At 39.7% G+C, this 27,184-nt stretch overlaps 2 protein-coding genes across 3 annotated transcripts; both read left to right on the top strand.

The window, feature by feature from the left end:
* The first annotated feature begins 4,968 nt into the window (after positions 1-4,968).
* On the top strand, positions 4,969-12,199 carry notum2 (notum pectinacetylesterase 2). Its single transcript, XM_086034624.1, has 13 exons — positions 4,969-4,992; positions 6,431-6,640; positions 6,735-7,038; positions 7,204-7,256; positions 7,648-7,743; positions 8,399-8,459; positions 8,547-8,659; positions 8,741-8,843; positions 9,336-9,524; positions 9,657-9,757; positions 10,750-10,897; positions 10,989-11,036; positions 11,212-12,199. The coding sequence occupies exons 3-13, from the start codon at positions 6,740-6,742 to the stop codon at positions 11,513-11,515; spliced, it is 1,515 nt and encodes a 504-aa protein (XP_085890750.1). The 5' UTR covers positions 4,969-4,992; positions 6,431-6,640; positions 6,735-6,739; the 3' UTR covers positions 11,516-12,199.
* An 817-nt stretch (positions 12,200-13,016) lies between these two features.
* On the top strand, positions 13,017-20,589 carry rps15a (ribosomal protein S15a). 2 transcript variants are annotated; one of them, XM_086034317.1, is made up of 5 exons: positions 13,017-13,144; positions 13,942-14,079; positions 14,191-14,270; positions 14,454-14,539; positions 20,458-20,589. In XM_086034317.1, exons 2-5 carry the CDS (start codon positions 13,947-13,949, stop codon positions 20,549-20,551), a joined length of 393 nt encoding a protein of 130 aa, XP_085890443.1. In that variant the 5' UTR covers positions 13,017-13,144; positions 13,942-13,946; the 3' UTR covers positions 20,552-20,589. The 2 variants fall into 2 exon arrangements, with proteins under 2 accessions (XP_085890443.1, XP_085890444.1); XM_086034318.1 differs by lacking the exon at positions 13,017-13,144 and adding an exon at positions 13,191-13,372.
* Positions 20,590-27,184: the final 6,595 nt, after the last annotated feature.

Genomic DNA, 27,184 nt, shown 5'->3' with positions numbered 1-27,184 from the left:
TGAAACAAGGCAATATGATTAATATGAAATATGAGTTAAGCAGCAAAATGCACCCGTTTTTAGCCATCTTAGAGGCGGCCATTTTGTCACTTCTGTTGACTGAAAATGACATCACACACCCTAAGGCCTCAGATAACGACCAATCACGGCTCACCAGTTTTCTGAAGCAGAGCTATGATTGGTCGTTGTCTGAGCCCTGAGGGTGTGTGATGTCATTTTCAGTCGACAGAAGTGACAAAATGACGGCCCACAGAGATGGCTAAAAATGGGTGGATTTTGTTGCTTAACTCATATTCCACAAACACAATATTAATAAGACTGCCATGTTTAGATGAGCGAAAGTGCATAGAACATATTCTTGAAAAAAATATGATTGGGTTGACTTCATTTTTAATTAAAGAAATAAAAGTACAGTGGATCTCCATTTGTAGCACTGCCAAATAAAATCTCTTACAACTAATTTGTGAATGAACTGATTTTGAGCTGTAAATACCATATAACTCAGATCAACATCAATCTGCTGCAATTTCTGCCTTCATCTTGGGTTCATGTGTGAATTGTCAGCATTCCTTTCTTACATTGTAGTCAAAGGAATTTTCAGATTTTGGCAACAGGGAATTAAAAAGTGCAGTAAAACTTAACTGAAGTGGGGCAGTCTGGGACTGCCATGAATACTTGTCATTGTAAATTTTCTGCCGCAACAGTAGTAACATTTTTCGGATACAGGTACTAATGCACTTTGGCTTTAGCCTCTGCAGACTGTTCAGTGGCTTGTCTGCGGTTTATGGTAACTAATACTCCACATTGGTTTTGTCTGAAGCACTGATTTATATGTTATACATTGTTTTACAAGTCTGACAGCTTTCATTCTTTGTGAATTGACTTTTTTACAAGCTTCATCTCTTACCGGCCCTTTAAAAATGATGGATTATTTTATTTTATTTTTTATTGTACAGTATGATCTTTGTTTTATGTGGCTTGAGCACCAGGACAAATTCCTCTCAAAGTAAAAACAGACATTTTTTCAAGTTACAATATCACCATCAGCACACATTACACACAATTTGAGCTGTATCAAAAATCCTGCAGTTAAGTAAATACAGTATTTTCTGGACTATAAGATGCACCTTTATACAAGCCGCATCCACTCTATTTAAAAAAAAAAATAATGGAAAAAAAACAACAAATGGCCGCACCTGTGTTAAAAAAATTTGATATTTCTGCATTTAGAGAACACTTTTGAACTGTAAATGTACATGTATGTCCCTGAACAGATTCTTTCCTGAGAGTGATTTTTAACACGGTAGTTTTTTTGTTGATTAAAACGGAACAGAACCAAGAGAAAATAAAGTACTTATCTTCTGCCCACTGCCCACTGCCACTCCAGATTGTCAGTTCTACTTCCGCATGCCACTTAATTCATAACCTAGTGCATAGCACCCTCACCTGTTGAACTCCTCCACCTGCAGTCACATCCTGTTAATGGCAATTGCATTTTATTGTATTGTAATTCCGATTAGAGCGCCCCAAGCGATGGAAGAAAAATCCACAGAATAGGTTCAAAACCTAGGAAAACAGTAACGGCTTATAGTCCGGAAAATACGGTACTTATCTAATAATGGCAATTAATACTGAGAAGTAGTATCTTTGTGAGGACACTTTTTGTATTGGCTGTCATTAGATTGTGTAGTTGTACATTAATGTTGTGGTCGGGGAGAGGAGATAGCATTAAAGTCCCACTTCAAGTAATGTTTGTGTATTTTCAAATATTGCCATTAGTCAAACGAAATATAGACAGACACTTTAGTCATCCTGTGAGGAAAATTTGGAAACAAACAAAAACAACTATTATAGTACTGCCTAATAACACAAAATGATCTCAAAACGTTTTTCAAAAACAATTTTCATTGAAAATAGTTAGTACACAACAACACAAATGAATTTCGTGGGCCTACCTGACTGTGGAGGGCGATAAACATGGATCCTCTCGAGCCATCATAAATTTCATATGCGCATAGAATCATGGAGGTTCCCAGAAGTGAGAAGCTATTAGCTTGAATAGACTCGTTCAAGCTTCTCAAACATTCGGTTATCCAGGTCAACTATTCACACTGAGCTGTAGAACGGTCTTAGGAAAGACCCACACTGAGTCAGGAAACTATATAAGTAGTAAACAACAGTCCACGTTCTACTGTCCAATTTGGCATGCCTGGAGCATAAGCACGTAGTGCATGATGTCGCTAGATGCTTTAGTTGAGGCAGTCTAAAGGTGATGTAACTGCATTATTGTACACGCAGCTATAAAAATACATATAGAAATGTTTATTTGTTTTCTCCATAATTTATCAAATATTTTCTGTGTGATGTGGCCCGAAAGATAAGACTGTAAGACCTCAGTTTGAGACAAATATGGAATGCTATTAATGTAACATTTTTGAAAACGCAGCATAATTGAATAGTGCATTTCGCAGCATGAAACTGTTATTGCAGATCCGGCCTGCAATGCAGTACTCAAAGATTCAAAGAATGTGAATGTCCTGTTGATTAGTGTGTTTGTGTGTTCAGCATGGTGTGACGTCCTGCTGGTGATGGTTATGCTTATACAGTATATATTTATGCATCAATGCAGGGCTGGTGGTCATCTACCGTGACCACATGGCCACTTTGGGGCTTCACCTCATGTACTCAAAACACACTTCATGCTGTTCACTTGAGCACACTGTGTCAACCTGTCAGAATAGTGGCTCGCTCCAGCCACATAGGAGCCCAGGCTGGGATTATAGCCCTCCAGACACCATGTAAATTAATTTGAATTTGTGGAATGAGTTGAACAACATGCCATTTTTCAGCATTTTTGTGACATAAGACTGGCTACTGTGGCCTTATCATTTACAAAACTCCACAAAATGACTTTGCCAGGACAGCAGAAATGAATCAGAGGTTATTTTAGTCCATATCCTGAAGCTCCCTCAGAGCACATTTCTTCAGCATCACTTCTTTCTTTCTGCAATATGTACAAATTTGCCATCCTAATATCATAAGTGTTTGAGTGTTTTATGTGGTATGATAAGGCATTTAACTTTTGAATATAACTGTAGCATTTTACCTTACTATGTTTTATTCTGAGTAATTTAGGTCTAAGTGGTTAAGGCATATTTTTTCACTAAATTAATCGCCATGGCTGGTACTTCATCTATCAGAGTTGCAGAGGGTGATCACATCTGTTTTTTATGAAACATTTTTTGATTTTACCCCAGTCGTCCTGAAACCTTGTCACTCTCCCTGAATGAATTGAACCAGCCAGGCAGTGTTACTCATATCCCTTCTTCTCTGCAGCACTTCAAAATATGCCCATGTTTGCTATATAAGCTACTGTGCAGATGTATATGAATAAGCCTTCACTGCACAAAGTTTACGTAACGTCTGTTTGTATGATCAAAGTGAACACAAATTGAACACAAACACTCTAGGCAGCCAAGAAGCTCCGTGTCCACCTTCGGCCGCGTTTGCCACGGCCGGTCAGCAAGCCAGGAGCGCCGTGTTTGACTATCTTGGTGACTTATAACATGAAACGACGTATGTGACAAGTGCACCTCAGCTGCATGTAGGCTGCTCATTTCTTGCTCTTTTTGGTCAGACATGGAAAGGCTCATCGTTTTGTGGTGTTTTCAGTTGTTGAAGTGGGCCTAAGTAGAGATGTCCACATGTATTGGGGCCGATTGATCCGTTATTTTGACAATGTTAGCGACGTTATTTACAATGACTTTGAATTACAAAATGTAATCGGCCACTATCGTGACGTCACACAAGGCATGGAGGGAGGGGAGGCGTTGTGGTCAAATTGCTCATTAATTGTAGGCGTTAGTGAACACGTTAGTTTTGTACTGATTTCTCCAAATCAAAATTGATAAAAGTTAAAATGCAAGCTAATATCATTTTCCTGTTTAAAAAAAAAAAATACATAAATTGAGCTCATTGAAAAATAGACCGCCTTGGCTTTCTGATCCCTTTAAAACTTGGCAACAATATCTAGCCTATTCTGCTCTGGGTGGAAAGAAAATTGCCACTCTGTCAAATCCAAAAAGAAAAACTAAATAGCAGCAATGCCATCTCTAAGTTTGTGATATTCTGTTGATCTGCTGATAGATTTTCAGCAGCCTCTTTCCTTTTTTTAATAGCTATTTGGGGTATCTGTTAAACAGATTTTTGCACTGATTTATTAGAAGAAGGTCTAGACAACTGAAGGAATGAAGAATTGTTCAGCTTAGGAGATCAAATTCAGTATAGTGATGTCTTTAGGGTCCATTTTTTACTGCATCTAGGTGATATGATCTCACACACATATTTTACTAGCTCCGTTTTCTTTCTGGCCAAAGTTTAAAATAGCATGAATGCTTGAAAATAAGTCAAGAATTCTTCTTTTTTTCCCCTGCCAAAGTAAAAGACTTGGTCAACTGTTCTGTCTTGTTTGTGCTGTATTTTTGGATAATTGTAATTGTCTTGGTGATCTAAAAACAAAATGGCCACTGTTTGACTGAATACAAAGATAATAATTACCAATAATTCTTATTTGTGCAGGCTTGAATCACAATCAAATGTCCTGAATTTTGAATGTGTGAGGATTCTAGACCTTTAAAGGGGCTGTATGCTCTGAGTGTTTATTATTGTAATACATTTATTCAGAGTTTCTGTGCCTCACTCTTTCACTCTCCAAACATCCTGCGTTCCCTCCAGCCCCATAGATCCACACTGCCTTTGTATACTTGGCCTTTCAAGCATCCATCATTTGCAGTGATTGGCATGTTAGGATGGTGTGCATTTCATTGATGAGAATTTCAGAACCTCAAGGCCCGTGATCAGCGTTATGTCATCACTGAGTCATCCCACGGGTACAGCAGAGGATCAGTTTCAAAGAGTCTGTCTGTCTTCATCAAACGCACTCTCCAAGTGTCTGCAGGCTCCAGACTGACCTGGATCGAAACACAGCCACAGGTAAAAACTCTTATGACACTATGCTTGAAATGGCTCAATCAAAAGGGAGGAAAAAAATGTATAACTCTTAACTTTACAATACACAAGTCTCAGATAAAATTGTAGTCTCTATTTCAAATTCTAAATGGAGATAAAATAGTCAAATGCTGAGCACTGGTCAGCCACAATGTTAGATACACCTGCAAAATATTAAAAGACAAGATAAGAAGGCCTTTGTTGATCCCACAGTGGGAAAATGTTCAGTGTTACAGCAGCAAAGATATAGGTCACACAGGGACGGCGGCATAATAGCCATTAATGTACAACATCAACGGCAAACACTCAGAATCAAACCTATGTAAATATATGCAGTAACTATGTGTATATACACATGTATATACATACCAGCATACATCTACATATAAAGTATGAAGAAACACTCATTTTAGCCTGTCCATAGTACAGAGGAAAAATATTCTAAGTAAGTGACAGTGCTGCAGTGAAATATAAGGAACAGCATCGGATAAAAATAAAACTAGACTAACAGTAGTGAGGAATGTTGAGTATTGCACGATATAACAGTAGTTATAAAAGGCCCCAATCAAGAGCTGGATCGGAATTACATAGATAAAAATGCAGAATTTGTAAGATTAGTGTCAGAGTTTATACCATCATTTAACAATATTTTTTTTCTTTTGCAGAGCAGGCCACAATTGCCCTGCAACACACTGCTCTAAGTTTGTAATAGTTTGCCGAACTAAAATATAAGAAGCAACTACCGGCAAGAGTGCATCAATGTAAACTACAATTGCAATAATAAACCTATTGTTAAAAGGGAATTAAGACAGACAATTATGAACTTCATAAAGGTAGACTTTTTCAAAGCAGTTCTTATAATAGTCCTCAAATTTTGCAACTGTACATAAATCTGCAGCTGGTCGTGTATTCATCTTCGGAAAAAATATACATTTTAGCTTGCATCCTTTCTGCTTTTAGCAGAATTAACTTATATACCTTGTGAGGAGAAGTGGTATAGATAATGGATGAATGGAAGTAATACACAATAAATTAATGTCCGTGTCCGTCCATAACAACATTAGCATAACAATATTCATTTTTTGAATGACTTGTCAACTCTGAAAAAAAACATATATCGATTTGTGTTTTTGTGTATAATGTGTTATGTTTCTATTTTTGTGATTTGCATCAAATGTGTTTTCATTGTAATCTGTTAAAAAGGAAAAATAATGTCCAGCGTCGACCGGGGTTGAACAGTTAAGCAATCGGAGGAGTATGAGGGGAGATGGGAGAAAGAAAGGACGTGGGGGGCCGCATGTTCTTGAGCGGCGTCCAGATGGCAAAGCGCTTTGCTTCTGAACGTGTGCAAAGAAATATGTTAAGGAGATCTTTTCTCCTCGCCACTGGCCGTCCAGTACCTCCCCTTGATGTGTGTCGTCAGTTGGAGCTTCAGAAGAAAATGGGAGGAACTCTGATCCATATGGTGGCACTATAAAGCTGAGTGATGATTTGGAGCCTTCATCAAAACATGGTCAAATCTTCATTAGCCCTCAAGACTGGCATCATCTTTTTACACCTGCTAGCACAGATTTTTTCATCAGGCCAACTTCTGGGCAACTTCCACAACTGTCTTTGCTTATTTTTAAAATAGGTATGTCCACTTCTCATTTGAACAGTTTCCAGCCGATTCATCAGGTAATTTGTGAGTAATAGTGAATTAACCTTTCTTTGCACTGTATCATCAGCAGACATGAGGATACTTGGCCAGATTGCTTTTTTGCTTTTGCTGGGGGAGAGCTGGGGTAGGAATACAAAAGTTCAGTCGACCAAGAAATCTCCACATGGGAGCCAAGCAGGCAACGGCATCCAGCCTCCACCTGAGGCGGCTGGGAGCATTTCAAACAACAGAGCTCCTGGAGGCACCAGTGGAGGTGAACCTACAAGGGATGATGCTGCGGGAGCTCGACTAGCTAAACAGCAGATAGATGAAATGAGGTTGCACTTTCTCAAGAACCCGCACGTGACATGTAATGATGGGACACCAGCTGGGTGAGATGGTCATTCGAAATTCTTTGAATATACAGCAGAGAGAATGTTTTAATTCTCCTTGAGGAATTATAACGAGTATAATAAACATAAAATGTGAGATGCTAGAAGGAGATCAACATGCCCATTCTTCGTCTTCACTCATTAAAATGATTTGTGGTTGTACAGGTTTTACCTAAAAGAGATCAGAGGAAGCCGCAGATGGCTGTTATTTCTGGAAGGTGAGTATTTTAAAAGCACTCTGGTTAATTTGGTCCCTAAGAGGTCAGCTTGTTTGGCATTGACGCCGCCTTTGGAATTTAGATGGGGATGTCATCCTCTGTTTTTCTCCTTCTTTGGTTGCTGTTAGCCTTCGGTGTATTGCGTATGTTTAAGTTAAGAATGACTTTCATAAATATGCAACTTCTTCACTATGACAAAGACAACAATGAAGGTCGATTATGGAAACAACATTCAAAGCTGTATCAAATTAAAGGCTACATGCTTGAGTTAAGGCTGCAGGTGCATTGCCCTCTGACTCCCAATCATCAGACAAGCCTCTGTGATGGAGTAGCATTTGGTTCTCATACTGCACATGCCCGGATGTTTAACATTAGTCTTCCCTATTTTTAGGTGGCTGGTGCTGCTACAGCAAAGAGACCTGTGATTCCAGGTACCAAAATATCCCTCGACTAATGAGCTCATCGGGTTGGCCCCTGACAAAGACTGGTAAGTCATCTTATTGTACAGTACTTTGTCACACGCACTCCTATAATCAGTCTTCTAATTTGCATGTTAAATAATTAGGGATGTATTAATCAAATATTGTTTGAAAGTCGATTCGTCCAGATTAATCGATTCGATAAAATGCGAACTCGGGTTGATTAAATTCATCTAGAAAATGATGTCTTGAAACCTTTTTTTTCATTCCAGATGCATAGCATATTTTGTATGTGGAGATCAGGGGTGTCCAAACTCGGTCCTCAAGGGCCGGTGTCCTGCCTGTTTTCCATCTATCCTTGCTGTAACGCACCTGATGATCGTTAGCAAGCTTCTTCAGAGCTTGCTAACGATCATCAGGTGCGTTGCAGCAAGGAGAGCTGGAAAACAGGCAGGACACCAGCCCTTGAGGACCGGAGCTGGACACCCCTGGTGTAGATCAAATGATGCGCTTGCGCCAAACATCATTGCGTATTGCGTTTGTGGATGGCTGCAGAACCACACTAGCGCACAGAGACGAGCATGGTAGCGATTTTTAAAAAATTAAATCGAATCGAAAATCGGGAACTGAAAATCGAATCGACTCGGGGCTTGAGTGAATCATTACATCCCTATAAATAATGGATAAGGAGCTCTGTTTCATTATCGATTGCTTGATTTGCAGGGCGTGGCATATTGTCATCCCAAGTAGCAGAGAATCCTTATTGGCACAACACAAACATTGTGTAAGAACCTCTATAATCCCATGTTTGGCTAACTGTGGAGTGGTTTACATCTCGTGGGTTCATCAGTGAATATGTCTTTTTCTGTAGAGTCATCCCATACTGCTCCAGTGATGTTTGGAGTGGCACTGGGCCTGCCGCGACCCCTCCTCCAAACCAACGACAAGGAAGAGAGAAAGAACGGAATAGAAATGCAAATGCAAGTGTGTGTCTGAAGAAAGAAAAAGAGATTTACTACTAGCATGTCTGTACCTCTCCTGCATTCTGTCTGTATTTCTTACCAGCTGAGTATGCTTTCATGGGATCGCTCATCATCCGAGAGGTCATCAAAGACCTTATTCCTAAAGGAATTAAGCAGGCCAAGGTTGTTCTGTTGTCTGGCACAAGGTAAGCTCATTTCACTGCTCAAGCTACGATGCCGACTGCGCCTTTCGTAAACGAATCCATTTCGGGCTCTTTGCCAGGTTATTTTTTAACATCACGGCCAACTATGAACGGTGATAAAAATGCTGCTTAATCGATGCCCCTGCTGCCTAAAATAGAATCCTATGTTTGTTCGAATTTCCTGTAGTAGAGCGCATGTTGGATTAGTTGTAGTGTAGTAGTTCACATTGCTGACTGTGTGCAGTTGCCCAATCACATTCATGCGCCATTCGCGACTACCCTGTGACTGACGGTTGATCAGTCCATGGTGTGGCTCAGCTTTCACAAGTTTGTGGAGATAAGTTCCAGGCACTAACCCCTCACAATGAATCGGACAAGTGGTACAAAAATGGATGTAGTTGGTATGTCCATCCATTAGCTTTGATACCACACAAATATTGTGGACTACAGTTTATCTGTAAAAGCCACATAGCCATAATTGTAATCTTCCTGCAGTGCTGGGGGCACGGGAGTCTTGCTGAATATCGAGAGAGTGGCCAATTATCTGGAGCAGCTTGGTGCAGAGGCACAGGTCCGAGGTCTGGTGGACTCTGGTTGGTTTCTAGAAAGTAAACACCATAGATCACCGAACTGCCCTGAAACAGTTACCTGTTCGCCTGAAGATGCTATCAAGGTCGGCCTAAGGTAAAGCTATCCAAACTGGATGTACAGTATATTTGTCTGCAAAATGGAAATGCTGCTCGTTTAAACATTACAGACCTGTTGACATTTATAACATCAAGAATTCAGCCTAGCCTGTGTTGCATGCTTTCTCAGGTTGTGGAATGGTGTGGTGCCTGATAGGTGTCGTCGGCTCTATAAAAAAGGGGAGGAGTGGCAGTGCTTCTTTGGCCACAAGCTGTATTCTACCTTGACCTGTAAGTGGCCTTAAAAATCTGAATAAATGTATTGAATAGCTCCATTTCAATAGCAGATATGCCCTGTTGATTATTTTATGCTTTGCAAGGTTGTCAATGCATTGTACGAGTGTGTGGGGCAAACTAAAGGTCCTTTTTTGGCACAAATATAATGATTACAACAAAAATAGTTCATCAGAGTTTAAAAGCTGATATTTACACATTTTTTATGGCTTTCTTGATAACCAAAATCTTACACCAATAGCTACGGCATTGTGTTGCCACAGGCAGTGCTTTTATGCATTCTGTGTTTTCTTTTTTGGCTATTATAATACAACTTTAATAGTACCAAGCATTAAAAGATAGTAATTACCGGTATTAAAAAAAAAAAAATCTAATATTTTTCCCCATGGCTGCAATTTGATGTTCTCATTTTCCATGGTACGTGAGTGACCAGGTTAACTCCCCTTTTATGGTTGGATTGTGTTTGTTGGTTGCGCAATACCTGGTCTTTCTTCGGTAGTGTCTTGGTGGAGACAATAAACAATTGCACACCACTGATTGGTTTGAGAAGAAAAATCACAAATGTTTGGTAGAACATAAAAATTAATAAAATACAGAATGGAAAGACTGAGCCAAAACAATCAGTAGCCTGTAAAACCAATCAAATGGACCGTAAAGGTAAAAACTGCTAAATCACGTTGAATGGTGTACTTTTTTTTCTATTAGTTTTCACCTTAAAGTCAAGCTCACGTAAAGAACAAAATTACAAACTTTTTAAGGATTCATTTGAGGTGTAAGGTTTTTCAGTCCAAATATTTGGAAATATGTTCTGCAGAAAAACAATGGTAAATTCCTAGCCAGAAAAGCAAAGGTGATAGTTGTCGTAGCACTGTCCAACCAGATTGCTCGAGAGTCCTCAATTCATTTCAGCTTCGTGATAGCATTTCTCAGCATGACCTTTCTGAGGTAAATGCTAGTTGCAGTTACAGTACCTTTTATTTTCTCTGCAGCCCCTCTATTTGTTGTCCAGTGGCTGTTTGATGAGGAACAGCTGAGGGTGGAGAACATCTATATTGGAGGACAGCACATGAGCAATGAACAGTGGCAATACATACAGAACCTAGGCAAAGAGTTGAAGAACTCCTTGAGAGATGTCACGTATGTTCCAAATGAATCATTTGCTGGCGCGTAATATAATTTAGTAATGACCCTACAAATGATGTGCCTTTTTCTTTCTGTGATTCTTTAGAGCAGTGTTTGCGCCTTCCTGCCTCTCCCACACGGTGATTACCAAAAGGTATGTATGATTGCATATGTGGTGATTACATTTTTATAAGCTTGTTCTACCTAAAGAATATTCATTCCTAAACACCAGAGATGGTTATTGATACCTTACAAGGTATCTGTCACTAATCACTCTTGCTCTTAATTGCAACCACTTACTGTGTTTAATGCTCTACTTGTTCTCTCAGCAACTGGATGACTTTCCAAGTTCGAGGCACTTCTCTGCCGCGGGCCCTGCACTGCTGGGACAGGAGCTTGGAAGCCACTCGTAACAACAGAACTCCATCCAAAGGCTGTCCATTTCACCTGGTGGACGGTTGCCATTGGCCTCAGTGTAACCCCACCTGCCCAACCCTGGTGGACCAGGCAACCCAACAGGAACTCACCTTGCTGCAGATGCTGGTAGCCATGGGTCTTGACCTTCGGAAGCTTGGCTTGAATCCTAAAAGAGACAAAGATTTCCTTGCAAGCATGGGCAGCAACAGTGGCTAAGATTGGAAGTGCAGAAGAAAAGCTGTGTTAGGTGTTTACTTTTGAGGTAACCATCAAAACAGTAAAGAAACATCGGTCACGCCATATCCTCCATGTGTCAAGTTTGAGACTCAATGGTTGAGCTTTTTTTTTTTCTCTTTTATTTTATTTTATTTTATTTTTTTAAACTTGTACAGGGTTAGTGTTTCAAGTTCTTGCAATGGGTATGCAAAACAACACACTTTTAAGTTTGAACTGAGCATGGTGGAAATGAGTATCACTGATAAAAGACTTGAGGATCACGTAACTGACAGCTTCACTTAAACAACAGTTTACATTTTCTCATGGTTAGCAACTTTTTTACATTTTTTCTCACAAGCTTGGCATGTATATTTATTTATGCAATTCCTACCCAGTCATTTTTCAATTTAGTTGTGGATTTCACCAATCTACCATTAATCAACTAATTTTTATCAGCATTGATTAGATTTAGCATCTAATGTACGGACAAAAATGAATGCTACTTGTTCTACTAACTCTAAAGTGTACATATGCAGCCCCAACACACTGACTGATTTTTTGTGACTTACTTATCTATACCCAACAAGGTGACGCTTACATATTTATACACATATATTTTACTGCATGTTAAAGTTAATCCCTGTCCTACATTTGTTGTCTTTGATGTATATCACAAGGGTATTATGATTCAGTCAAATTTGTTCCCAATAAAGGTTCCATTAAAAAAAAAATCCTTGTGTTTTTCTTAAATAAAGAAATAAATAAAACCAAAGTCAATTATTAAAAAAAATAATAATAATAAATTGCGGTATTACTGTTGTCAGTACTGTATTCTGTGCTTCATGAACTATACCGTAGTTACATTCCCTTTTTGCATAATAAACAATCCATCTGTTTTCTGTATTGCTTATTGTCATTAGGGTCTGGGGTAAGCCCTATCGAACCCTATTCTAGTTGACTTCAGGAGAGAGGTCGCCAGCAACTTGCAGCGCACGTACAGACAAACAAGTTACATTCAGCACTTACAGTCACACCATCAATGAACCTAATACGCATGTTTTTGGTATGTGGGAGGTACCCACAGAAAAACGCAAGAACTGAGGGGATGCAAACTACTGACAGGAAGGCCAGGGCCCAGATTTGAAAGCCCAAACTCAGTAAGGCAAATGTGTTAATCACAACACACAAAGGCCACATAAATAACATATCAAAAGATAGTGAAAAAGTTTATAATTTGACGAATCATGTTCTTAATCTTATTATATGTAAATTGTGAGGAGAGGCGGTTCGGATAATGGATGGATGGATGGATGGATGGATGTTTGATAATGACGAAAATTGTTCCAGGAAAAAAAATACAATCTGTAGTTATTCATCCTGACCACTAGAAGGCGCTAAGTAAAATGATACATTCGTTTTCTTAGGCAATCGTGAATTGAAGGACTATTTAAAATGTGGATAAATTAAAGCAAATAAATAAAACACTATGAGTATTTAATTACAAGAAGCCACATCAGTTATCAAGAACATTAGAAACAGGGATTTTGTGATACTTGATAGACGGCTATACTTTACCATAATGCATTGCAACAGGATTCTACTTCCTCTTTCCGCCATATTGCAGAACCGGTGAGATGTCTTTTAATATTGTCAAGTACAATCCAGCCCTAATCTACTTCATCTTATTGTTAATACTTACACGTTGACAATAACCTTGAAGTGCATTTACGTGGTAACGCTTTCAAGTGGTTATCGTCCCTTTCTGTCACTTTACGGCATCATTTGAGCGACTTTTTCTGTACGCCATCCGTTCTGCTCTGGCCGAGTAATGCTTACCTTGGAGGCGCCTTAGAAATGGTGAACAGTTTGCAATAGACACAACATCTTAACCGAGCGAAACGACGTTTCGTAAACTGTGCGTCGAATATTTAAATATTTGATATTTAAGTATTGTACCCAATAGAGTGTCTTTCTTATGTTAGCGTTAGGACGGTGCCTCTGAGGTACCGGGTAGCTAAGCACAGCTAGTTTAGCGACTGCGCTGTGGTGGGCTTACCAGCCAAATGTATCGAAAATTAATTTTATGCTTTCCAGCCAAATGTATCGAAAGCTTAATTTTATGCCTTGGTGCGTTCCTCCATGCCACCGTTAGCTATTTTAGTAGGTCCGTGTTGGTCTTTACTGCTAAATGTCCACAATGAATTTGTCTTTAGCACCGTAGGTGCACCACCACTCAAAATGATGAACCTTGTCATTGAAAACCATTTTTTCTGACACTCAATTGATTTGTGTTGGAATAGTTGAGTTCGGTGAGTCTGTGTGTGAGCCATTAAGAAAAGAAAAATGAGCGAGGATGTGCTCTTACTCTTGATAATTGGAAGTGAATGAAAAGTTGGTATCTTCATCAAGCATTTTGTTTTCTGTAGGCATCATGGTGCGCATGAACGTTCTCGCAGATGCTCTGAAGTGCATCAACAATGCTGAGAAGCGTGGGAAACGCCAAGTCCTCATCAGGCCATGTTCCAAGGTCATTGTGCGCTTCCTAACTGTCATGATGAAGCACGGTAGGTGTTCGTTATTTGTGTGGTTTTGCATACGTGATTTAATGCATTGGCCCAAAAGTCTGCCAGTCATATGTTCTATAACAGGGCTTTTCATGTAAACATTTGTTCCAGGTTACATTGGTGAGTTTGAGATCATTGATGACCATAGAGCCGGGAAAATAGTCGTCAATCTCACAGGAAGGTTGAACAAGGTAAATGTTTTGACCCACTTCACTGAGAAACTTCCTACTGGCTCACTCTGAAGTTTTTGGTTAATGACTGTTGCTTTTACACTTACTTGCTTAGTGTCAATTTACGGTCTAATTATAAAACTTATGTGAAGTCGCTGTCTAGAAATAAATTGGACTTAATATTTGTTCTTTTGTTTCTTGCAGTGTGGCGTGATCAGTCCACGTTTTGATCTTCAGCTCAAGGATCTGGAGAAGTGGCAGAACAACCTTTTGCCCTCAAGACAGTTTGGGTGAGAATTGTATACTTGGCAATGCGTTGCACTACATTTTAGGTGTGGGACAATACAATTAACAAATGGTACGGTCTGGACCTTGGTTTTTGGACCGTAGATCGCTACATTTTTGTGCATTGAGAGGTTTTTTTTCCTCTTAAAATTATCTCTTTGTTTTGTATGTCAGCAAAAATTGCGTTTTGCAGTGTTTTTCAAGTTAACTGATGGAAACACTACTTTTTTGAATGGTAAACAAATTGTAACTGTGGCCTGAGATATGTGCATCAAACTAAAGCATACAAAATGTAAAAAGAAAAATCAAAACTTACAACATATGTAGCAGTTTGAAGCGTTTGTTGATTGGTTAACCCTGCACACCACTGTGCAGTCATAACCAATCGACCCAGGCCTTATGCAACGGTTACATTGATGTACAGAGGTTGGTAATTTAAACGATACTGAAACAATCACGGGTACAACATAAGATGCGTCGAGCGTTGTCCGTAAGTGATCAAACCACTTACCTTCGACCATAGAAAAGGGCTGCAGAGCTTGAGCAATAAATGCTCCCACTGCAAAGGTTGTTGTTTTTTTTATCACAAGTGGCACGGAAGGTGTGTTCAGGAACGTTCTTAGGCACTTGCATCACTGGTGTTGTGGGCTGTTGAGGAATTATCATGCTTACAGGTACTCCACATACTTTATTTATTTTTACTAGGTTTTGTGTTCTGTTGGTTAACCCATTAAGGCTTAAAGCGCCTGGCTCAACATCCCCCCCAAAACCTAAGGGAGACTATAGAATCACCCTCTTAAACCTGAGGTTCTCACAGAAATGCAAGACCTACAAAATAATTGATATCTCAGCCCCTGTAGCAGTTAGAAACATAATTGCAAAATAATTTGAGAGCGTGGACTTGTGGCTTTCACACAGGCCCGGGTTTATTAGTATTTACTGTTTCAATCGAAGATGTAAAAATAAAGTGTCAGTGCAGGAGAAGTACTACTTTTAATTTAAAAACAAAATGGGTGTCTATTCTGTTACAAAGATGTCAAAATCGTCATTGTCTGCACACCTATATCTTAACCAATTCGACTGGTTCCGCTAGTTCAAAGTCCACAAGCGCCTGTGTCTCTATCACCGCTGTTGCTTATTTCAGAGCTCCCGTTAATTGATGGCGTCCACCATTAGGCCTACGGCTCCAAAAAAGTCGGCGGTCTCGCGACACCATCATGTGTAGGTTCTGATCCGTTAAATTGGCTAAGAGACCGAGAATTGGATTTTAAAAAAGGGAAAAAACGCATCTACTCGCCCAGCTTTAAAGGTAGAAAGCCGCGCCAGGCTCTAGTGGTAGAAACGTCGTTATGTACACCCATCCTTAATGGGTTAATTGATGTTTCTGAATTGGAAGTGAGGGCATCAGTAATGCACCGCTTTTTGTGTGCTTGCCTTGAACGTAACTCATGTCGAAATGCAGCCGAGGTATGGTGAATAGCTGTGGTAAGTCAATTTGCACAAAAGGCATGTCGTCTGTCCCTTGTAGTAGTAACTTGATCTTTTCCAGTCGCTCGACTGTCATGTGTCCAGCAAGCGACAAAATTTGGATAGAACGCGAGTGGCTTGGTCATATTGACATGTGTTACATTAAAAAGAAAAGGATGTTTCAAGCAAACCTGCAAACAGTGATATGTCATAGCGGTTTTCACTCCTCCTTTGTCATATTAAATGGTAAAGCCGAAGTTAATCCATACTGGAGATTTGAATAAAGCAGGTGCTTCAAATTTTCATCTCGAATGGTGGCCCATTCTGCGACGGCGGTTTCAACCCAACCAAAATGTGTCCACTTTAGCGGTGGATCATAAGATAAGAAGGCCTTTATTGATCCACAGTGGGGAAATTTTCAGTGTTACAGCAGCAAAGATATAGGTCACACACCGACATTCGCCTCGCACATTGATGAAGAATGAAGCTAGCGCCAAGAAGTTATTTAAACTGAAACTGAAAAGTTTTGCAATAAAACGCAATAGTATTGCATTATTACTCAATCATAAATATTCTCCTGATGTCCCCGGGCTTGTTCCAGTCGGCATTATAATCTTCATCAAATCACGAAGGTCTTGTGTTGCAGCTACTGTATATGCTATCTTGGTTAAACAGTTGTAAGCAATTCAATCCACTCATGATACTCCCAGCTGGTAAATTGATGTACATGGGAAATTAGCCAGCTAATGAGCTTTAACTCCTTCAATGCCAGACATTTTCAGACCCTCTTTTACCCTAACGTTTGAAAAAAAAAAAAAGATAAATTCCTCGGATTGAATGCCTGGACTGTGGGAAGACAAATATGTCAAGGGCAGTGAAGAAGTTAAAAAAATGTTTATAAGTGCAGGTTAGGGCTGGACGATTTTAGGAAAATATTGTATTGCGATTTTTATTTGCGATTTTCTTGAAATCAAGCTTCAGTGCAATAGTCACAATGTACAGTAACATTTACAAACATGACACAAAATGCTATTATACCATCAAAAACATTAAGAGCTATTACTCTAATAATGCAAGGACACTAAAGAGGTTTTGTGAGGGAGGCAGTCCTTTTTCAAGTTTTTAAAAATGGTTCAAATATTACTATACTACTTGCCGTCAAGTATAAATATGCATTTATGTGCAATTGTGTGTAAAAAAATATTTTTTTAACCCCAAAATGTTTTACATTTTGGGCTAATGTACATGTTCTTTCTACATAAAACAATATTTTTTTCATATTTTTGATAGAGACTGAACTGCTTAAAAAAGAGACTGACAGCTTAGCAGGGGTGTCAAACTCCAGTCCTCGGGGGCCGCCCTCCTGCATGTCTTAGAGGTTTCATCGTCCAACACACCTGATTCAAACGATCGGGATCAGGCTCCTGCAGAACTTGCTGATGAGCTGATCATTTGAAACAGGTGTGTTGCAGCAGGGAGAAAACAGGCAGGACAGCGGCCCTCAGGGATCGGAGTTCGACACCCCTGGAGCGGTATGGCTTGAAATACATATCAAGGTATTATTTAAAGGACGGAGGGATGAGGACGGAAGGGTACCCAGGTTGTAGACGGAGGACGGACCGGCAAAAAAGGGTTAAGAGCCCGGCTCTGTTAAATAATTCATTTCACCTCGTCATTGGCGAGGTGGCGAATGTGGAGCAGCCTGCACCTTGGTTTCTGCTTGTGGACCAGCATTGTTACTTTAATTAAATTATTGCTTGCTCTTGCGTATTGTCAGCATCAACCTTTATAAAATGTAACGACAATTTAAACCGTTTCATTCTCTCCGCCATTGTCAATTAGTGGTGCAATGGATCATCTTTGGGTTTGGGCCACACATGGTCCGCGGACTGGTTGAGGTCTTTCACATTCACGGTCCATGTATAAAATAAGTTATCCTGCTTTATATTGCATAGTTGACATTTTGAGTTGAATGTTTATTTCTGGCGACACGATGCTCGACTGGTTAGCACGTCTGCCTCACAGTGCAGAGGTCATGGGTTCGAATCCGGTCCCGGCCTTCCTGTTTGGAGTTTGCATGTTCTCCCCGTGCCTGCGTTGGTTTTCTCCGGGTACTCGGGTTTCCTCCCACATTTCAAAAATATGCATGGTAGGTTAATTGAACACTCTAAATTGTCCATAGGTATGATTGATTGATTGTGAGTGTGAATGTTTGTTTGTCTCTGTGTGCCCTGCAATAGGTTGGCAACAACTTCAGGGTGTACCCCGCCTACTGCCCCAAGACAGCTGGGATAGGCTCCAGCACTCTCATGAGTATACGCGGTTTGGGTGGATGGATGGATGTTTATTTTTTTAATGGGCATAAGTGTTTTATAAAATCGACAGTTCTATTTTTTTTCTGATTAGAAAAACAATCCCATCTGTGACCTGAATCCGAGATTCAAACTGTGAGTTTAAAAAAAAATATATATATATATATATATATATATATATATATATATATATATATATATATATTTGTTGCACCACTGTTGTCAATTGATTATCAATCACTCGCAGCACCAACTGCACAAGGTACTTTTTTTCTATCCTGCTTTAAGTTGCGCTATCGTTCTGCCATCCCTCTGTAGACAAGACCAATCAAACCAATTCCAACCCAACTTTTACATACTTTAGTCTAATGGCTATATTGAATGTTTTTCAATTTTTCATGCCAGTGAAACGCTTGAATGGTATGTTAGTGTGGCAACTGAGCTAAGCCAATGTAATGAATGCCTACTATCGCTGCATGAGTGTATGCTAGTAAAACCTCACTCCTCAGAGCCTTCAGAGAGGGTGCTGGCCGCGTAGTTGGTATCCCGGGTTTCCAAGCCGGACACATGGTGGAGGAATGGTTTCAAAGTAGCTGTGGCTTGCACGGAGCAGGAGTCGCTAATGTTTGTGAAGCCTTACACTTCTGTTCAGCTTGCCATTGTACGTGGAATTTGTAGTGGGGTGGAAATAGTTGCATCAACTAGCAAGCTTTGCATTTGCCCGCTAACTGTGACGTATCAATGTGACAGTTGTACCAGTGTTATAAAGGCAAACGTTTTTCTTGTACTAATACATCTGAATGAGTGCGTTATCTTTCTGAGGAAATGATTAGGGTCTTATTACGCTGTCAGTATGATCTTACTGGGAATATGCCCTTAAAGTGTTCCCATTTCTTTCTTTTATTTCCGCCCTCTTTAGTATAAAGTTCTCTCTTTTATTTCCGCCCTCTTTAGTGTAAATTGTAAGTCTGAAACCAACTCTGCTTGTGTGTGGGAACCTGGACCCAACTGTAGGTTTTGCCCGTCACTTCAGAGAGGAATTCAAGATGCCTAACAAGTGTGATAGTTCTGGCGTCATTATACTAGCTTTTCCTCTGGAAACTATCCAGTGGATTTTTTTTTTTTCATTCCCATTACATGTGGGGACTCGGATCACAAATGTCCCCGATCATGAACAAATAGGTTGTTTGAACAAAGATTTATGACAAATATAGCTTTAAAAAAAATAGAATACAAACTATGATCAGTATTCACACTTTTTGAGGCATTTCCTTGAGTTTTTCTTTTGTCTTGGCTCAAAGGTTGTGAAACACTACCCTAGTCTTTGTCAATGTACAATGCTTTTATTGTGAAGTTAAAATGACAGCGAATATGTAAGACTTCTAGGTCATGAATAACAAAATAAATATGCAACAAAGAAAAGGATTCCTTACTTTTAATCCTATGCGAGACAACTGTCTTGTACGCTGCACTTGGGGTCAACTGTTACCCGACATGTTGTCACGCTGCTGTGCAATTTGTTTGCTTGACATTCATGTTTCTGATGCAAATGTCATGAGTTGAAACAAGTATTAAAACATGTATTGCTGTACATAATCTGAAGGACCTACTGTTATTTACTTTGAGATCTGTAAGTCTGATCAGTTAATGCTGCCGTTAATGCATCTTTTGCCATGTTTGTTTTGGGAAATGTAAAAAAAATTCATAAAATATTCTTGTGGGTTTATTGCAAATTGCTGGAGTCTTGTAATTTAACAGTTTGTGAGGCTAACAAACATAGAATGTACCAGACTGAAGCTGTTCAGCTTTTTGTGACAGCTTTCGCATTGCACATTGCAAAATGCACATTTTGCACCTCAAACATTGAAATGAAAAACCAAATGGGCATTTAAGTGGCAAAATGCAGAGCTGCCACACACAAACACTAATTAATAAATTGCTCCTCACATGAAGTAATTGATTAGCAAAAAAAAGTTATTTTGAGCCTTTATTCAAAAATGTCCACTGGTGTCTATTCGCATGGAAACAATTTAGTACAAAGCATGTTAATGAGGGTGACAAATTATTGCCTGCCTATAATGCATTTGTATTTGCCGTGTGTATTAAATTGACGAGTCGTGAATTTTATCCTCCTTTCTTTCCAGATACATTGTACTGACCACCTCAGCTGGCATCATGGACCACGAAGAGGCCAGACGGAAACATACAGGAGGCAAAATCCTTGGATTCTTTTTCTAAAATGTTAACCGAAAATAAAATCAACCACGGAAAAAGTTCTTGGTCCTCTTGACTCATTTCATTTCACTTATAAACATTCTTAATATGATCTAATTTTGTGAAAAGAATTGGGATGAATAACAATTGGATTACCGGTACATAGATTGGACCGTGTGTGCTTAATTTGTTTGACAAGCGTTTGCCACGGTTTGAGTGAAAATGCACTCTTTTGAACTGCTCAGAACATCTGTTCTGCATTGTCCTTTTCTCCCACAGTAGTTGGCCATATTTGCAGACGTGTTGCATAAGAAAGCTCTTTTTCTGAAACACTACTTGAATTTGGACATAACTCGTGCATTTTAGGTTGTACCCCGAATTACCTCTCCAACACTCAGTTGCTGTTAAGTGTGAATTCTTGCAATATGTTGTGCATCTTGTGCGAAACCACCAATGTCTACCCCTGCAGTCCTGAAGCAATTTCCAGTGTCCTCTGTGTATTGTGTCTTGTCTCCAACTGCCTTGTAGTGTCATCTGACCTCATAGTAGAGGTGAGCTAACGGGCTGCTAATGGAACATCGCTGTGCAAAATGCCCCTTGTGGACTTAAAGCACACAGACAGACTGCCTTCTCTCAACGCCTTACGTCAATACACGCTCCTAATGCTACGGCTGCTGTTCGATAGATCTCGTGCGATGTCCTTGCATGGATTAGGCATAAACCCACCAAGTCAAATACATTAGGACTTAAATAAATGTAGTTCATTCTGCTTTGATCACAAGACGGAGGAAACCAATTTCTTATAATTCTGCCATTATATAGCGTAGTCTCACGGTATAACTAGTCTCCACTCAGGTAAACACTTTTGACTTGATTTACTCAAAGTGGCCACACGATGGCAGTAGCGATGCGTTTGAGCGTTAGCACAACTGATGTCGCGTCAGGCTGCTCGGCATGCAGCAGGACTAATGATCGACATAACTGAATTAAAATTGGAATCGTGGAACAGGCCTGAAACGTGAAGTTAAAAGGGGGTGTTTTTTTTTCTCCCTGTCGTCTTAGGAAAAGCCAAGAAACCGGAAAGTGTTTTCAGGCAATTCAGTTTTGGGTTTGACACTTGAAAAGTTGACATGCTGTGCAAGAATGCATACAAATAAAATAATCTTACAGTGGCAGCATCTTTGCAATAGTTCTTGCAATGTGCTTCTTTTGTTTTTGAAAATGGTGAGCATTTAATCATTTGTTCATTGTCAGGCTGACAATGATATTGTGGCAAACGATGTATGTTGCTCAGTGCCAACAGCAGAGAGATGTTACGGTGAGGCAAAGCTTGCTCGCCCTGCATAACGCAGACAGCTTCTGAAAGAAAACAATGTATTCCCCTTTGCTAAGGTTGGAAGTGAATCAAGCAAAAAAAAAAAAACTAAATCAGGTATTGGTCACAAAGTTTTCACCGTAACTGATATTTATTTCGAGATTAGAAAATGGAAAATTAGTGTACTGCACTAATTTTGAGTATCAATGATTATCTCAAATAAATGTTAGTCTGAGAAAATGTTCCTATTTACTGAGTCAGGTAATGCCCTTAAAAATCCATCTTGAGGATATACGTGACTCATTTCAATGCTTTTACAGTAATTGTATACGTTGTAATAACTGTATGGTATACTTTACCATTTTGACTGCTTTAAAATATTTATTCGTGATGAAAGTCATTGCTAGTGTCGTACTTCACATTCGGTGTCAATGTGGAAAAAGGTGGAAACCTTTGCTAGCTTTGATTTAAAACTGTTTTCCTCTCGCCTTCTCTTCTCTGCTCAGCTGCGGTACTGTAACTCTGTTTCATTTTCTTCACAAGATTTTGTTCCTGAATCAGGCCTGCACACGCACAATCAACGGTCCATTGCACGACAAGGTAGGAGATGTGCGTTAGAAATGCTCAAAACTGTGAATTAAGACTAAAACAAGAAAAAAAAAATGCTTAACTTGAAGAAAATGATTGTTCAGCTTTTATGAGATGTCGCCAAGCAATTTTTGCCTAATGGTAGGTCCACCCGTGGGGACACAATTCATCCCATGTCATGAAATATTCTCGGAGCCGACATCAAACAATTAAATGATCTGTTGAGGAATACACTCAGATAATTACAAAAAGCCACCTTTTGCACTTAAAGGGACAGTGTGTAGAATTCAGTGCCGTCTAGTGGTCAATTAATAGAATGCAATGACCTAAGATGGAAGCTCGTGCATTTTGAAGCACATGCACAACGGTGCCTCCGAGATACCACACGCTGCAAGCCTACCAACAGTTTCTTCAGGAGAGGTGCAAGAAAAATATCATCACAAAGTACTTCCAGTATTCCCTCAAGTCATGAAGTAATTGCATTTGTTACACATGCAGTAGTCATGATGCTATGTTCGCTAAGATTGTACCGCGAGTATTCGTGTAGCACAAAGAAGGCAGCGAAACATGGCAGCCTCCTTGTAGGGGAGGTGCGCCCTTTGCAATATAATTAGAGGTTACTTGACCCATGATAATATAAAAATAATTACGTTGAGGTGATAGAGCATATTTTCTTGCATATTGTTGAAATGAATAGTGGGTTTTTAAAATGAATGATCATTGAAAAATCAAAACATTCTACACATTGTCCTCTTAATGTATATATGACGGTAGTTTGGGTTGCACACCAACGGTGAATGTGCCCCTGACGGTTGACATAGTTAGGAAGATCAAGGCAAAAGTGGTTAAAGCTGAATATGAGAACTTACACAGCTGTGGGTTACCGTCGAGATGGAGATTGCGATGAGAACTTTTGACTTCATATTTTGTCCATTCGCCCAGAAAAACGTTTGACTTTGATGTTCTTTTGCATCAAACTCATCAAAAAAAATTTTTTTTACCCATGATTTATACACTGGAATAAGAGATGTTCCCTAAATTGTTCCCGCTAAGATGGACCAGTTGAAATGTCCAAAATGTAAAAGAATGAAGAATTAAGTGGATGAAGGTTGTCTAGTGTTGTCTCAATACTTTTGTCCATATAGTGCTCAATTAGCTAAGTGCAAAAGGAATAGTATTGACTCCCATATATATCAGTAAACACTGAGGCAGGTGAAATAGGGGGTCACACGTTGTTGTACGGAACTATGCTGATCTCATCGTATGTGTTTCGCTTGCTTCCCTTTTTCACGTGCTCCTTCTGTCTGTCTGCTTAATTTAACAGGTTGATCCAGGGTGGCGGCAGGTTCGGCTGTAGATGCACGTGGGCTGCAATATGATGAATGGAATAATTAGGAGGCAGTGAATTTATAGCTGTGAATGCAGACATCCATCGTTGTGCGCATCCCGTCGCTGTCCTCAAGGGCGTCATGCTCCTCCAGAGTCCCATCTGAGGTGACTAACCTGGTGATCCCTCGACTGCAGCCGTGGAAGCGATGCGATGCTGCAGCTGTTCTCATTGAATGTTCAGCAACGGTTAATTAGCAAGCATTCAGCACAGGCTGTTAATGCACATCTAATACAGGGAGGCCAATAGGTGCCAGCGAGAGGCTGAGTTTATTAATCAGGCTTGTCATTTGTTCGCCATAAATCACCTCGAGCATACAATGCAGTCTGGCCTTCTCAGTGGACAACGTGGAATGTTGAAGTGTCGATCACACGGTAAGAGGTGCTAATTGATGAGTGTTCGCTGGCATTGAATAGGAAATGCCGGCATTCTGTAGCAACAGAATGACAACTATCGGATAATAAATAATGGAAACTCTAAGGCTGAACATCCAATCTGAGAATCTAGTCAATTTAGGGGAAAAAATCTTCCCATAAGAAGTAATGTACAGGCAATCCATTCCATCCACAATCAAGCTGTTGACATCTCAAATGTTTATTAACTGTACAGGCAATGTTTTGAGTAACATTTTTAACATTCCTATAATATTTATAAGTTAACCACTATAGATATTAAAATAAAATACTTTTAACTTTAAAGCGGAAATCAACCCAACATATTTTTATCAAGAGTATGTTCCCAGCAGACCCACAAGTTGAAACACGGCACTGTGATTAATATTGCGTTTGTGGAATATGAATTAAGCAGAGAAATGCACTTTTTTTTGGCCATCTCAGGGGGCGGCCATTTTGTCTTCGGTCGACTAAAATTGCCGTACTTGGCTGACCTGTTTTCTGAAGCTGAGCCGTGATTGGTCGTTACCTGAGCCCTGAGCAGTTGTGATGTCATTTTCATTCGACATAAGTGAGAAAATGGCCGCCCCCTAGATGGCTAGATTTTATTCATATACAGTGATCCCTCATTTATTTCGGTTAATGGGGGTCCAGAACCCGGCGTGATAGGTGAAAAACCGCAAAGTAGCATCGGACTTTTTATTATTATGATTATTATTATTATTTTATATGATATTTATTGTACAGTTTTATTTTAGGGGGATATGCGCCTCTGTTACGCTGTTGCGAACCCCCGACATAGTTCCCACACTTCTAAATACGTGTTAAACAATCAATTTAACATTAGAAATGAAAAATGAAGAATAAATACCAAGCTGCAGGCTGTGATAAGAACTGAGCTTCAACCACGGCAGCTGACGATCACGACGGAACGTTCGCTAAAAACTACGTTCAGGTTTTAATTTTTATCATAAAATTGACTTACCTTAACTAGAATGCCATAGTGTAATTTATCCAATCCTGCACTTTAAAACTTGTCGTCGTCGTCGTGAAAAGTGAAAGTAAAAACGGCCGCGTCTTCTTCTTCCCTCCTTCTTTCCCTGCATTTTTTCTTCTTCCCTTTGTTGCCTCCTACTTCATTTAAAAACGAAGAAGAAACATGGCTGCCGGAGGGCATCATGCATTGACTTTATCTTTGCACAATAACATCAACAAAATCCTTTTGATAAAATGCAACGCGGAATTGTAGTTAAGGTAAGCTGTTTTAAGACAACCTAAGACAAAACTAACAAACACTTTCACACGGTGTTTGCCGATGTTGAAGTCATCCGTGCCGGCTGGCCGGGAGCGCGCTGCGCTCACGACGTATAAACACAGCTATCTGATTTTTACAAAACTTTATTAGAGCAAACACATCATTACAAATACAGCTTGACTCTGACTAAATCAACGGCACATTTGAATAGTGGACGAGACTAGCAAGAGGCTGCGATAATGCACACCCAGTCAGCTCACATATAGTACACAGTGTAGGGCTGTTCGATTTTCCCGATTATTTTCTCTCACACCCGATTTTACGATTACGATTGCGATTCCATTATGAAATAAAAAAATAATGACAAATGAAGTATTTTGAATGTCTTTTATTTAAACTTTATTTTTCTTTCTTTGAACTAAAAATGCCAGTCAATTTAACTTAATACACACCGAACAATCCATTGGGATGAACAGCATTTTACTTAAATAATAGATTTCAGATCTGTTCTTAATTAAACCAATAATGAAATAAGAAAGTGCATATACAGTACCATCTGAAACAAAATCATCAACATGAGAGAAGGTAGACAGTCAAGTCTGTAAACCAAACAGTCTGTCAGCAAGTCATTTTGACAACCAGCAAGTGACTAGCCTTTCACATTCGACATAAGTGACCATATCCCTGGTCTTACTTAAACATAAATCAATGATTAGTGCAAAACTGTCACTCAATAATACAACTTCAAGCACTGTCAAGCTTAAGTACGGATACATAGTCCGACAGGACCAGATGTCCGTTGTAGAGGAGAAAAAAAGGGACGCCTTTCAGACGTTGAGTTACTTGCTTGCGGGTTGTATTGTACATGCGGGGCACACACTACACTACAGATCTATTTTTTATTAACAAAACGCTCACTTGTCTGAGCAAATAGCAGAATCGCCGGTAGCCATGGACGTTGTTGTTTCGGACTGCGCACTCGTGGGAGGAAGCAGAAATGCAGAGGAAACTACGGTCGCTTAGATACACCCAAAATAACAAAATCGAACGTGCCGATTTGAACGTTTTTAACATTGTTTTGTCTGGAAAATTCGGTTACGGTTCAAAATCGCTTAATCGAGCAGCCCTAACACAGTGGAATAAGTAAATCCACTTGTGCCCTCGTTGGTCGAGCTCGCGCTGGGAACCAGTCACCGCTTTTTATGAGTGCCTGCGTGTATGTACAAAGCCTCCGAGTCAACTCATATCTTTGAAACAAAGCGTCTTTCTGCAATATAGCTGCCGATATGGCTGTCTTGTTTCATTTTTAGTTTGTTATGAAGGCTTCTGAAAAATCTGCGATGCACCGAGGGCGCCAAAGTTGAAGCGCGAAGTAGCGAGGGATCACTGTATTCATACATATACTAGTGCGCTTGCATAAAACATATTCTTGAAAAAAAAGTTTGGGTTGACTTCCTCTTTAATGGTGGAGTTTTAGGGCTCTATTTTTGTAGATGGCGCACATGCGCTCATGCAGGCATAAACACTGTCACATCTTCATTTTTGTGCTGGTGCAGACTGCGCTGCGGCATGCTGCGTGTTGCAGGGGACCGACGCCGTTTTCTTTTCTATGCCGTCGTTGCACCTGACAATTTGGTGGCTGAAAGTAGACATAACTTTAGACCAGCTGAAAGCAGGTCTAAGTTGTGGAGCAGGTGGTGTAATGCAATTTTGGTGAATT

This window comes from Filicampus tigris, chromosome 6 (genome assembly GCF_054856515.1).
Source record: "Filicampus tigris isolate MCC_2025a chromosome 6, RoL_Ftig_1.0, whole genome shotgun sequence".
In the NCBI taxonomy this organism is placed as follows: Eukaryota; Metazoa; Chordata; class Actinopteri; order Syngnathiformes; family Syngnathidae; genus Filicampus; species Filicampus tigris.
Note: the sequence above shows the minus strand (reverse complement) of the source record. Positions and strands in the feature narration are given on the sequence as shown.

Coding starts and splice junctions, on each gene's coding strand:
- notum2 (XM_086034624.1), top strand. CDS start 6,740: ATGAGGATACTTGGCCAGATTGCTTTTTTGCTTTTGCTGGGGGAGAGC. Junction 10,898..10,988: donor AACTCCTTGAGAGATGTCAC/GTATGTTCCAAA, acceptor GTGATTCTTTAG/AGCAGTGTTTGCGCCTTCCT. Junction 11,037..11,211: donor CACACGGTGATTACCAAAAG/GTATGTATGATT, acceptor TTGTTCTCTCAG/CAACTGGATGACTTTCCAAG.
- rps15a (XM_086034317.1), top strand. CDS start 13,947: ATGGTGCGCATGAACGTTCTCGCAGATGCTCTGAAGTGCATCAACAAT. Junction 14,080..14,190: donor AACTGTCATGATGAAGCACG/GTAGGTGTTCGT, acceptor CATTTGTTCCAG/GTTACATTGGTGAGTTTGAG. Junction 14,540..20,457: donor TTGCCCTCAAGACAGTTTGG/GTGAGAATTGTA, acceptor CTTTCTTTCCAG/ATACATTGTACTGACCACCT.